Below are 13,899 nucleotides of genomic sequence, written 5' to 3' on the forward strand. Positions count from 1 at the left end.
CTATCGCCTTTTCTGAAGAGGAGCGCATGCAGAGTTTCGGTAAGTTATTTCTTAATAAAAACTTTGCGATTTTAAAGTTTAATATGTGTTGGTGTTTTTTCCCCCGTAGTATACAAACAATTTTTTTTTTATGTTACGGATCCTTTAAGGTTTCATAGTGGGACTGGGTAGCAAAGAAAATGGGCCTATAAACACCATCAGTGAAAGATGTAGGCTTTTCATGGTTCAGAAGTAGACGGTCTTGTAGGCACCAGTAACATACTCATTCAATACACATATACTATATTACCACCCATCTTGCAACTCCTTCATTCCATTTCTTCCCTAATATTATGGTTCATAAACTTGACCCAAATACTTGCCATGTTGCAACAACAAGGAAGGAAGAGAAAGTCTAAAAATTGTGCATGGAGGTTCACAGTACAGCAGCTTAAGGCGCAGCACTAGCACCCGTGATGCAACTAGTAGTAAGCTCACACATTAAATAAGAAACAAATGTTTTTACACAACCAATGGCTTTACCAGGCCACAGTGAAACTTACGAATGTGTCTGTATAAATCCCCTGACTGAGTGAAACGTCTCTCGCACCACTTGCACGCATGTGGCTTCTCCCTGGTGTGAACCACAGCATGTCGGCTTAAGTTATGGGAATACTGAAAACTCTTCCCACACTGTCCACAGGTGAAAGGTTTTTCACCCGAGTGAGTGCGCTCGTGTCTTTTTAAGGTGTACATACATGAAAAGGTTTTGCCACATGTAGTGCACGTGGGCACGGAGCCATCAGGGGACATCTTGATCCGTGAATTGTCCCTGTCCCTGAAGTGTGAGCTCAGGTGCAGCTGCAGAATGTGTGGACTGGGAAATACCTTACTACAAAGGGGACAGATGCAGATTTGTCCAGGAGACACCAGCCCGCCTGACGTAGAAAGATCAGAGGAGTCCATTTCATCCTCACTCTCCTCTCGATCTTGATACAAGTCATCTACCCTAGCGTGAGAATTGCCATTTCCTGTGAACACGTGTCCTAACCCTGTCACTAGACTTTTGGCTGAATTCCCGACGCGTTGACTTTTTGGACTCTTTGCTTCACTGTCCTCCTGTTCTGACAGCAAGTCTTGTTCATCTTTAACAAGCGGCAAAGAGCCCTGCTGCTGGCTGTCGGAAAGCAGCTGTCCAAAGACATAGGAGGGGTGGAAGGAATCTCTCCCAGGCACAGGCTTGAAAGATAAATCCAGAGCGCCATCTCTATCACTTGGAGGCTGTGTGTGGTTAGCAGATCTGTGGGACAAAGGGCTTGAAGGACTACTGCCATTGGCTTTTGTTTTTCCAGCTGCTGTTTTACACATAACAGCCTCTGCTGGAACTGAATTAACACCTATCAGGTCAGAGGATAAACCAGAGAGTCCACTGACCTTCTCCTTCCAAATTTGTTTTACGTTGTCCAGGGTGGAGATTTTTTGTTGACTTGCTGCATCTAAGCTGTGTTCCTCAGAGCCTACCAGCGCGTTGTCCTTTTCCAAGTCAGAGCCGTCATCTGCAATCTTTTCCCCTGAATTAAGTTCTTTTTCTTTTAACTTGCCCTTGCAGACTTTGACAATGTCATACATGTGAAGGTAGCTTGCTGCAGCCAACACGTCTTCTACTGGGAGATTGCTGAACTCTAGCTTGCCTTCATACATGAATTGAAGCAGAAGGCTGAATGCCGGGGCTGTGACAATGTCACTGTTGAGATGCACAATATCCCTTTTGTCTGGCTGGTCCCTGTAGAAAAGATGGAAGTACATGCTGCACGAAGCCAGGACTGCTCTGTGGGCTCGGAATTGTGCTTCTCCAACTAAAACCGTACAGTCACACAGGAAACCCTGGTGACGCTGCTGACTCAGACACTGCAGCAACTGGCGGCTATGGTCTGGAAACTCCATTCTTCCTTCATAACCTGTTCAAAACAGGAAAAACGTGAAAGCTACAGCAAACCAGCAGCTGCAATTAACAGAAAAAGAGTGGCAACCAAGGGCAACCTGGGCTTCACTTGTAACGTTTTAACAGTTCCCTATAGCAGTTGTATTTTGTAACAAGCCTCCCCATCCAAACTGTACCTGCCCGAAACTGGAATAACTTGATTTTAAATAAACAAAAGCTTCCGAGAAGCAGTTTCTAAGCTTTGTCCCTTTCGGTCAGTGTAACTGAGCTCGGCCAGTAAGTAGTTATGGAAACACGGCTGTTAAACACAAGGCTTGGCTGCTATTTCAACTTTCGATTACCTCTTATGTATTAATCAAATACACTGTATCTCTACAGGACATAATCATGGTTAAACAGTACTCCAGAAAAAAAAAAAGGATAAATATTCAGCATAACATAACACATAATTAATCAGTCTTAATCGTGAGACCAAAACAAAAAAAGAAAAAAGTTACGATAAACCCAAAGTGCTGTACACACTGATCCGGCTATAGCTTCAAGTTTAAACCACCAGTCCAAAAAAAAGTTTTTGTTACTAAAATAAACCTTAAAAAAAAATGAAGGTGAAAAGATCCCCCTACCAGCAAAGTGATATTGTTTGTTTCATCTCAATCTTACCTTCCCCCCTTGCAACAAAGGGATGGACCAGTTCATGGGATATGCCCCAGAGACCTTTCGAGCTTTCTTCTAAATCAGCTTGTGGTATTACAACAAGGTCTCCAGCAGACAGCGAGAGAGCAGCAGCAACAGTAGCAGCCGAGAGTGTCAGTGTGAGAGTGTATGGGAGAGAGGAGGAGGAGGAGGCAGGGAGGAGTGCTCAGTTTGCTAATTACACTGCAAGCTGGAGAGTCAGCTGCTCTGACTTCACTGCTATGGAAATGCTACCTCCAGCTGTGCTCCTTTTAATGCCATATGTTACTCCAAATCTAGCTACCAGCCAACCACGCCGCTTGCTGCCTTTTAAAGTTCCAACAGCCCCATTTATAGTCATCCATTAGGGCTCTTACAGACAAGTGTTTCTACCTGCGCAGGAGTAGACGCACTGAATTCTGGCTGTACTCACACAGACACATGTAAGCGCCGAACGCAGGAATAAAAAGCAACATGCTGCGTCCCCACCTGCGTTTGGCGCTTACATGCGTCTGTGTGAGCACAGCCCCATTGAAAAGAATTCAGTGCATCTACTCCTGCGCTTCCCTGCGGCTGAACGCATGAAACCGGAGCAGGTAAAAACGCTTGCCTGTAAGAGCCCTTACATAGGTGCAACTGTTGCTTGGGGGGGTAGGGGTGGAAAATGGCACTGCTCCCCCAAATAAGTTTAGTAACTCTGGAGCAGGTACAGTGCACACAGCAGCACCCTTAAAGGAGAAGGAAATTCCCTGGGCGCACAAACCCTCCCCCCGCCCCCTGGCCTACCTGTCCCCCTGGACAAATGCCCCTAACTTGTTACTCACCCCTCTGCGCAGGTCCTGTCCACAGAGTTCACAAGCGCCATCTTCTCCCAAGCGGTCTTCTTTGACCGGCGTTTTTGGCGCATGCACAGTAGGAGCATTTATCCGGTATGGATCTACTGTGCATGCGCCAAAAGTCACGAAGTTTTCCGATTTCACTTTGTGACATTCGGCATGCGCCAAAAACGCCGGTGAAAGCAGGAAGAAGACCGATTGGGAGAAGATAGCGCTTGTGAACTCCGTGGACAGGACCTGCGCAGAGAGGTGAGTAACAAGTTAGGGGCATTTGCCCAGGGGGACACGTAGGCCAGGGTGGAGGAGGGAGGGGGGGCAACACAGGGGAGGGATTTTTGCGCTCAGGGGGTTTCCTTCTCCTTTAAGAGCAGGACTCCACGGACGATTCCGGCGCGATCCAGCGCGCTGCGCAAAAACGCAGGCGTCACGTTGGATGCGACAGAAATAAGGTAAGTAATTCTATTGTCGGATCGTGTTGCATCAAAAATGCGAAACGATCCAACAATAGCATTACTTACCTTATTTCCGTCCCATTCGCATTCCGGACGCCGGAATCGTTAGTGGAGTCCTGCCCTAGGGAGGAACTCCACAATGCGTTTTTTTTGCTGACAAGTCGCCATGCAACGAGACGCATGCAAAGTTTCAGATGTGAAGAAACAGGAAGTGAAGGAGAATTGCATGTAAGAACTACATTTATCCGACTGTCGGATGAAAACGCAGCGCGCTTCGACATGTCGGCACCAAACGCATCATGGAGTTCCTCCCTTAGGCCAATCACTAAAATGGACATGTTACCCTCTAGGAGGGGGAGCGTAAAACTGAATCATGGCAAGTGAATACCTGCTACTTTTTTTTTTTTTTTTTAACATTTTAGATGTGTTAGCAAATAACAGCAGCTGCGGATAACCTCTGGTTTGCAACAATCATCAGACAAAAGGTGTGTGTCAGCTTTACGTATAAATATATGTACAGAACAGTCTCATTAAGGGAGGGCCAACCTGCTGCCCTCCAGCTGTTGTTGCACTAGAACTCCCAAAAGCCCTTCGCCAAAGTGCTGTTATTTAAAAGAGGGACAAACTGCAGCTCTTTTGATAAACGACTCCACACTGTAAATATGTAGGTTTTTAGCAGTTGTAGTGTAACAGCTGGGGACTGGTCATCACTGTTCTAATCTATGTACTTAGCTACATTGGCTTCTGTCTGGCAGACGATTAAAGAGATCAATACATTCCCCTGGATTTGAGGAGGGTCAGGCAGGGTGGCCAAGTCGGTTCCTTTTCCCCTGTAAGTAAATCAAGCCTGTACCTTTAAAGGGGTGGTTCACATAAATTGCCTATTCTAAGCAACTTTTCAATTGGTCTTCATTTTTTTTAATATAGTTTTTGTATTAATTGCTTCTTCTTGTGACACTCTCCAGCTTTCAAATGGGGGTCAATGACCCCATTTAAACAGCAAATGCTCTGTAAGGGTACATTCGGGGAGATTAGTCGCCCCCACCGACAAATCTCTTTTTTCGGGGCGACAATCTCCCCGAACTGCCTTCCCACCGGCTAGAATGAAAAATCGCCAGCGGGATGGCACTGGCGGGCTTCATTTTCCGAAGTTGCCTCACGAGGAATCTTGGGCGACTTTGGAAAATGAATCGTCGCAAGTGCCACCCCGCTGGAGATTTTCCATTTTAGCCGGCAGGAAGGTAGGGGAAGGCAGTTCAGGGAGATTGTCGTCCCAAAGAAGAGGAGATTTGTCGCTGGGGCAACTAATCTCCCCGAATCTGCCCGAATATCGGCTGATCTGTTCTTTTGTACTTTATTTGATCAGAACGGTTAGTGGCAGGTCAGAAGATGGGGAAGTCTGATCGTTCGAGGATTCAAGGATTCAAACGATCGGATCTTTGCATCTATGGCCAGCTGAAGGCTACACATGTATGATTAGTGCTACTTTTTATTACTGATCTTTCTATTCAGGCCTCTCCTATTCGTATGCCAGTCTCCTGTTGAAATCACTGCATGGTTGCTAGGGGAACTTGGACCCTAGCAACCAGACTGTTGAAATTGCAAACTGACAAACTGCTGAATAAAAAGCTAAATAACTCAAAAGCCACGAATAATAAAAAATGAAAACCAATTGCAAATTGTCTCAGAATATCCCTCTCTGCGTCATATTAAAAGTTAATTTAAAGGTGTACAACCCCTTTAACACTGGGGGGAGGTGTATTATTATTATTGCTGCTGCTGCTACAAAGTCTTGGTACAGACTGTTCCTGCCTGGGACTCAGTAAAGACGGTGGGGGAGTCTGTGTGACCTTTGCTGTGAGTCCCAGGCCTGCAGGTTCCAGGCAGAGCAGGTTGTGTGGAGTTTAAGGAAGTGAGATGATTATAATTCTATTCTGCAACCAGCGACACTTTCTCCTCTGATTTATTTTGTCTGCCTTGTTAGTTGTGACCTATGAATTCCCAGTATGTGCCCAAGCAAGCAATCCCTCGCCAGCAGCCTGACAAACTCCTCTGTGAGGATTAAAAGTCGCAATGAGTGAAGGCTCCCTATTACAACTCGGGGCGTCCCATTTGCGGCGAGGCGCGGGGGGAAGCACACAACTCGGGGCGTCCCATTTGCAGTGAGGTGCGGGGGGGAAGCACACAACTCGGGGCGTCCCATTTGCAGTGAGGTGCGGGGGTGGGCACGGGCAGTAACAACATAGAAATCACCTAAACGCCCACTAAAGCGACTGGCAGAGCGAACAGAGAATCTCATACTCACAGGCTGCGCTGGGGTCGCCGGGAGCTGCCGGTTGTTTCAGTGCCCAGAGTTTGTGAGAATCCTGCGGCTTCATGGTACCTCCCCAGATGTTGTTGCCGGTGTCACTGCAGCGCTGCCTCCCCCAGTGTGCGGCTGTGTTAGTTGCAGCCTAGCAGCGCTCTGTTTGTTGGTAAGAGCAGGTTGGTAAGAGGACGCTCTCGCGATAGTCCCGGACACAATAGTTGCAAATTGCTCCAGGGCTGTGTCTCCCCTTTCCCAGGGCTCAGGTTGTGTGAGAGAGAGAGTGAGTGTGTGTGAATGTGTGTGTGCGCCTGGCACCGGCTACAGTCCCCGCTGACCCCTCCCCTCTCTCCAGGCAGCAATGGGAAGTGTTCGCACCGCCGCTGGGATCCAATAGGAGAGGCGTCTGCTGCAGCTGTGCCCGTGTCACATAAACACGCCCCTCAGTCAGTCAGTCAGTCAGTCAGCTCCGGCCACTGCTCTTCCTGAAAATGTCACTCCTGGGCAGATTTCTATTGACACTGAGCAGTGAAACAGATGTACAGCTGCGAAGTGATTCTTGGCCTCAAATACTAGACTTTAGGCCTGGACTGAGATTCAAAATAGGCCCTGGCATTTCAGTTACACAGAGGCCCAGACAGGCCACACACGGCCCAATATATAAACAGTGAGTGTCTGTGGCAACTTAAAGCAGCCCCTCTGGCATTTGCCGCAAACTGGGCCGCCAATAGAAATCACGGGCCCCGTACAACAACATTTTGGGGCCCCACCCCGTACAACAACATTTTGGGGCCCCACCCACCCTGGCGCCCAAGCCCCGCCCACTCCACACAGACATCAGCGCTAAAAAAGTAACCCCACCCACACACAAGTTATAAAAAGCTATTGATGGTCAGGGCCCCCTTATAAGTTTAAAAAAAAAACATTGGCGCCAGGGCCACCCATAAAAGTTTTTTTTTAAAAAAGCATTTTTTAAACTTACACGTTTAAAAAAAATTGGCGCCCCAGAAATCTCTTTTTAAAAAAACATTAACTTACAAGTTAAAAACATTTCGCCACTGGTGAATACATTTCCGAAACTTCAGAACAAAATCGCCGGTGTCAAAAAATTTTGGACACGTGTCTGAAAAGTCGCTTATGTCGAAATCACTGAGCATCGACACTATTCGGCGACTTTAACACCAGCGTCAAAATTGACGCTAGCGACTTTTCAGACCCGCATCCAAAATTTACGCTGCCAGCTCCCCTGCACAGCCTGGGAATTCAGGGAGCAGGAAGTGGAAGAGAAGGGAGGGATTATTAGAAGTGATGGGCGAATTAATCCGCCTGGCGGGAATTCGTGGCGAATTTCCGTGTTTCGCCGTCAGTGAATAAATCTGCAAAACTCCAGAGAAAATCCGCCGGCATCAGAAATTTCTGGACGTGGGTCCGAAAAGTCGCTTGTGTCAAAATCACCGTGCATTAACACAATTCGGACACCCATTGACTTTAACGCCGGCGTCAAAATTGACGCAAGCGACTTCTCAGAAGCACTTCCAAAACTGACGCGGGCATCGATTTTCGAGTTTCACTAATTTTCCGCAAATTTTTCAGTAAAGCTAAACGGGAGAAATTCGCCCATCACTAATTATTAGGGTTTTTGCAGAAATATACAATAAATTAGCCTAAAGCACAATTCTATATCTAAATGAGTATAAAGGTCCCCATAGACGCAAAGATTTCTCTTGCTTGAAACGACCGATTTTAGCGAACTCCGAGCAATCCTTCGAAATTATCGTGCGGTTTGTGGGATTCGAGCGATCGAACATCTTACGATTTTTCGGCCGGCATCTGTCAGGAAATTGATCGGCCAGGTCAAAAAATCTTTGTCGCCCCCCTGTTTGCAGGGCCAAGAAGGCAGCTCCCCCTTTTTTTCCCCTGGACAATTCGTACGATCGTTCCGAGATAATTGTGGTCTCACGATGACGATCGGATCCTTTAGAAATCTCATCATCTATGGCCAGTTTAACGCAGTGGTACATTCTTAATTTTTACACAAAGGGGTCCATTTACTTAGTTCGAGTGAGGAATAGAGGAAAAACAGTTCGAATTTCGAATATGGCTACTTCGACCTTCGACTACGACCTTCGACTTCGAATTGAACGATTCGAACTAAAAATCGTTCGACCATTCGATAGTCGAAGTACTGTCTCTTTAAAAAATTCTTCGACCCCCTAGTTCGCCACCTAAAATCTACCGAGGCCAATGTTAGCCTATGGGGAAGGTCCCCATAGGCTTCCTAACAATTTTCTGATCGAAGGAATATCCTTCGATTGATGGATTAAAATCCTTCGAATCCTTTGATCGAACGATCGTAGGAATAGCGGTAAATCCTTTGACTTTGATAGTCGAAGGATTTTACTTGGACAGTCGAATATCGAGGGTTAATTAACCCTCGGTATTCAACCCTAGGTAAATGTGCCCCAAAATGTCTCCTTTTAGGCCGAGTGTGAGTGTCCCTGCTGCAAATTGTAGTACAAGTAGTCAGTGTCGGACTGGCCCGGCGGGACACCGGGAAAATACCCGGTGGGCCCCGACCCTTAATGGGCCCCCGCCGGGCCAGACACCTCTCCAGATATCTTTTAAAAAGTTTCCCTCCCGAACTCCCGCAGCGCCGATCAGCGCAGCGCCTTCTGCGCATGCGCCAGGCGCCTTCACGCTGGTGCGCCAAGCGGCGCCTTTGTGTGCGCGCGCTCAGCGCGTCGCAGTAGGGGTTGGGGGGCGGGTCGGAAGGGGCCCTGGACAGTAGTCCCGGTGGGCCCCGGGCCCCCCAGTCCGACCCTGCAAGTAGTAGTATTGGGCACGGCTAGAAACTCAATTACCAGATCAAACGGTCATTAAAAATGCAATCATTTCACGTATTCCCTACTGGCTGCATATTACTTGCTTCACATGCATATCATTTGATTCATTTACTCGCACCCCCTGCAAGTGACAGCAGTGCTGCTCCGTTGCCTTTCTGTCGATGTTATAATTAAATTATTTCCCCTTCACATGCTGATAATATTACACAGGCAAACGCTGTACAAGTCTATCTACTATTCCCGGGGATTACATTTTTTTTTAGTAATATAGAGGGCTGCTTGTAAAAGCAGGTAGACTTCAGCTGCTGCAGAATATTTTAGGAACCAGCTGTCAGTCACCTCTTTAATGAAGTGACCCTGCTCAACAGCTGTGCTTCTCCAGGGATCCTGCAGCTGCCACAGGCTTTCTCACAACTTGGAGATTGTTATGTGACCTCACTTGGTGGCCTCGGTCATTACACAGTCCAAGAGCACAACTGTCACTTAAGGGCAGTCAGTCGTCCTCTGTACTCAATAAATACTGTTTGGGATATATATAATTTGAACATTATATATATATTTTGGAGGAGCAGGATGGGACTGGGGGACCCAGGACCCTCCGAGACGAATGTCCCGGGCCCCCTCCGACCCCCTACTATGAAGCGCGGAGTGTGCATGTATGAAGGCGCCACTCTGCGCTCCTAAATCAATAGGTACTGTGCGCATGCGCAAATGGCGCTGCGCAGTGCCTAAAAAAACTTTTTTTTCCCGAAACCGATTGGAAGAGGGGACTGGCCTGGCGGGGGCCCATTAAGGTTCGGGGCCCACCGGCTTTTTTTCCGGTGTCCCACTGGGCCAGTCCAACACTGTGGAGGAGCACTCACCAAACAAAAACACAGCATGCCTGGTTGCAGGTAAAATGTGTACAAAATAACAACAAAAAAAACTACTCAACAGGCTCAGTAACTAGGGATGGGTGAATTTTTTCGCCTCGTTTCGCCGAAAAAATGACACCTGTATGTTGGCATGCGTCAAAATAAAAAGACGCGCGTCAAAAAAAAACATTTTTTTGACGCCCATAGACTTTAATGGGCGTCTGCGACATTTTGCCGGCAAAACGGGTCAAATTCGCCCATCCCTATCAGTAACTGATTTTAATAGACAAACATTATTTTGCTTGTCTATTAAAATCAGTTACTCTAACAGCCTGTTGAGTGCATTGTTTGTTATTTTATATATATATATATATATATATATATATATATATATATATATATATATATATATATCAGTCCACAAAAGTCTTTATTTGTGCGTGGTGTATCAACGCGTTTCGGCTCACCTGGAGCCGTTGTCATGCACAAATAAAGACTTGCTGATAAACGCTTCATGTCGGCTGCTGTGAGTGCTTTTTTGGACTGCTATAATCAATTTTGGTTATATATATATAATGTCAGTACAGTGAGCGCACTCCTTCCGGATTTAGAATGTAGAGGGTGGTGCGTTGGTCAAAACTTCATAATACATCTCAGTAAATGGACCTGCATTCCTTCATTTTGGGGAAATAAATCAATGTGCTTTATTCACAAATTCATCAGGGAATTGAGTGCTATACTTCTACATTTTTATCAGCACCCATACATTTGGTTCTTTAGTGCATAGTGCTCCTTGCTCTATCTATCTATCTATCCATCCATCCATCCATCCATCCATCCATCCATCCATCCATCCATCCATCAACTATCTATCTATCTATCTATTTATCTATCTATCTATCCAGGCCCGGATTTGCGGCAAGGCCGCATAGGCCCGGGCCTAGGGCGGCAAAAAAATAGGGGCGGCATGCCGCCCAGCCGCATTATGGGGACGCGTCCGTCCCCATTCAATTACAGCAGCTGCGCCGGCGTTTCTTCGCCGGCGCGCTGGGAAGGGAATGTGAGGTGGGCGCTAGGACCGCGCGGCCGCCTGGTCGGACCACGCGGCCTAGGGGCGCCCCTTATTGAAATCCGGCGCTGTATCTATCTATCATCTATCTATCTATTATCTATCTATCTATCTATCTATCTATCTATCTATCTATCTATCTATCTATCTATCTATCTATCTATCTGGAGCAGTACCAAAATATTTTAAATGAGTGGCCAAGGGAGTGAATGCTATTTAGCTATTTGCACCCAATGTCCAGGCTCTGTGTAATCCCTCACATGTGGCTTGTTCAAAATCATGTGACAGTCATAAAAGAAGGCTAACTTGTCTGTGGATAAAAGTAAATTAAACAAACAGCAGAGAAATCCAGCATAAGCTCGCTTTGTACTTTTTCCTGATTCCACAACAAGCCAATGTAATTTCTTTCTTTCCAAGAACCGCTGTATTATACAGAAAAGACACTCACATGCTCCCAGATTCTGTGGGGTTTTTTCCCCTCTGCTTTGTGAGTCAACAGTAGGTACTGCATGATTTTAAATGTTATAAGTATATACTTAAATATGCTCTTTTGATTTTCTTTATCTGAATATTATTAAGCAAATATAGCACCAACATACTGTATTCCAAAGGGCTGTACAAAAAAGAGTGTATACATTAACATTAATGTATCCATGAATGCATTGTATTTATTTCTACAGTTTACATGTAAAATGGAGTGTACAACGAAATTCTGTAATAAAATACAGTTATGGGACCTGTTATCCAGAATGCGTGGGACCTGAAGTTTTTCAGACAAGGGATCTTTCCATAATTCTCCAAGACCGCCAAGCCTTAAAGGTGGCCATACATGGGCCGATAAAAGCTGCCGACAGACCGAGTCAGCAACTTATTGGCTGGTGTGTGGGGCCCTCCAACGGGCTTCCCCGATCGATATCTGGCCGAAAGTCGAGCAGAGTTAAAAATCCCTTCTGATCGCGACCGCATCTGTTCGTAGATGCAGTTCCGCGATCCGCCCGCCGTATTGGCAGCATTATGATCCGATCATTGGGCCCTAGGGCCCACTACCGGATCAGCCCATCGCTCACCTCACTGTGGGCATATCGGGGAGAGATCCACTCGTTTGGCGAAATCGCCAAACGAGCGGATGTATACGTGTATGACACCTTAAGTTAACTAGAAAATCATTTAAACATTAAACAAACCCAATAGTATTGTTTTGCATCCAGTAATTATTTACTCGATTTTAGCTGGGATCAAGTACAAGGAACTGTGTAATTATTACTGAGAAAAAGGAAATCATTTAAAAAAAAATAATTATTTGATTAAAATTGGGTCTATGGTACACGGCCATCTGGGTAACGGGTTTCAGGATAATGGATCCCATACCTGTACTGTATTTTATTCTATTAATATGAGTTCTGTGCCTTCTAATCTAAGAATATCATAAAAAATACACACATTTATATTGGATACTCCGGTTAGAACCCAGATCACATCCTTGGGGCAGGCTTCTGTGCCTTTGAAAGAGTGGACTCTAAAATGGTTCTTTGTATATTTAGTGCGTGGCAATTGGGCTGCATTATAGAAAATGCTTTTTATTGGTTAACTGATAACAGGAAAATTTATTTTTCAAACAAGTGTGTCTGGATGTAATGAATAATGCTGCTTTCTGAGCTATCCATAGGGGTTTGTCCAATTCTCTGAGAGGTTCTTAGTGCTCTCTGTTCTCCTACATAGGTCTTTAGCTCTGTTGTTAATCCCTACTTATTAGAAACACAGCTTGTTAAATTGAAGACCTGCCCTCTGATAGAACACATATACTCTCCCTAGGCTAGGCTCTAGTACTAGATTCATTCTAGGATTTTTTCATGGCATAAGCATAAGTATAAATGAGCCCTAACTAGTGTTCTGCCTTCATGACATTAGTGGGTGAGGTGCAAATAGCAGGTGCAAAGCCCCATTGTTTTTTACAAGCCTTGCTCTGTTCCTTGCAATAAAATCCTCATTAGATCCTCAACCAGCACGTGCACAATGCCTTGTACCTGCATTCTTTGCTCACAAATAAGCTCTTTTTATGGGTGATGGGTAGACTTTTTGGTTATAGCAGGCCATCATGCTCCATACACACATTTTCTCCCTCCCACTCATGAACACAAATATGTTCTTATGCTAGCGCTTAAGGTGGCCATAGACGTAATAATTTCGATCTTTCTTGGAAAAGATCTTTCCAAGAAAGATCGTTCGTTTCAATAAACACGTTTAGAGCTCAATCGTCAGATATACAGGTAGAAACAATACAATTCTACCTGTATCTGACGAATCAGCACTAACAATGAGCGATGTTTGGGTGCCATCAAAGGCACCCAATCAAAATTTTCCGTCCAGCCCGATCGACGAGCTGACCTTAATATCCAAATCTTCTGCCGATATCGGTCGGCTCTTTTCCCACCATACATGCACCCAATATCGAACAAAAATTTGTTTTGTACAATAATATCTGTGCATCTATGGCCACCATTATTCTGTTTTAGTATTTTACTATGTGTTACACTGTTTTAATAATTTAAGCTGTCCAAAAATGTTACTAGTGGCTTACCAAACAAAAACGTGCATATAATAATAACTTGTAGTACAAGGTCTCTATTCTCATTGAGCAAGAGGCTGCCACTACATTGCTGCACGCTAACATATCTGATGCAGTATGATATGGGTGCAGGGAATAATGCAGAGGCAGCGTTTAATTTCCCTGACAATCTGTTTCCCTGCGGCTCTACAATAATTTCACTATTCTAAACACAATGCAAATTATGATTACAGCAAAACATTCATGACATACTCTAAAATGTATTGAGGCCTGCTGTCCCCTTTATGCTTTTCCAATGACTAAATTAAACTTATGTTTGTGCAAAAGATCTTTTTCTCTAAGTCTACTGTGTCCCTAAAATGTTTTTTTTTCTGCAGGCCC

General features: G+C 45.3%; 1 protein-coding gene across 2 annotated transcripts; it reads right to left on the minus strand.

Moving 5' to 3' along the window:
* Positions 1–498: 498 nt before the first annotated feature.
* znf238.2.S (zinc finger protein 238, gene 2 S homeolog) lies at positions 499–6,522 on the minus strand. Of its 2 annotated transcripts, none has more exons than XM_018232307.2 (2): positions 6,187–6,522; positions 499–1,937 (listed from the first exon to the last, which is right to left on the minus strand). In XM_018232307.2, the coding sequence occupies exons 1-2, from the start codon at positions 6,257–6,259 to the stop codon at positions 502–504; spliced, it is 1,509 nt and encodes a 502-aa protein (XP_018087796.1). In that variant the 5' UTR covers positions 6,260–6,522; the 3' UTR covers positions 499–501. The 2 variants fall into 2 exon arrangements, with proteins under 2 accessions (XP_018087796.1, XP_018087797.1); XM_018232308.2 differs by lacking the exon at positions 6,187–6,522 and adding an exon at positions 2,582–3,018.
* Positions 6,523–13,899: the final 7,377 nt, after the last annotated feature.

This window comes from Xenopus laevis, chromosome 8S (genome assembly GCF_017654675.1).
Source record: "Xenopus laevis strain J_2021 chromosome 8S, Xenopus_laevis_v10.1, whole genome shotgun sequence".
Lineage (NCBI taxonomy): Eukaryota > Metazoa > Chordata > Amphibia > Anura > Pipidae > Xenopus > Xenopus laevis.

Coding starts and splice junctions, on each gene's coding strand:
- znf238.2.S (XM_018232307.2), bottom strand. CDS start 6,259: ATGAAGCCGCAGGATTCTCACAAACTCTGGGCACTGAAACAACCGGCA. Junction 1,938..6,186: donor CGGCGACCCCAGCGCAGCCT/GTGAGTATGAGA, acceptor TGTTTTGAACAG/GTTATGAAGGAAGAATGGAG.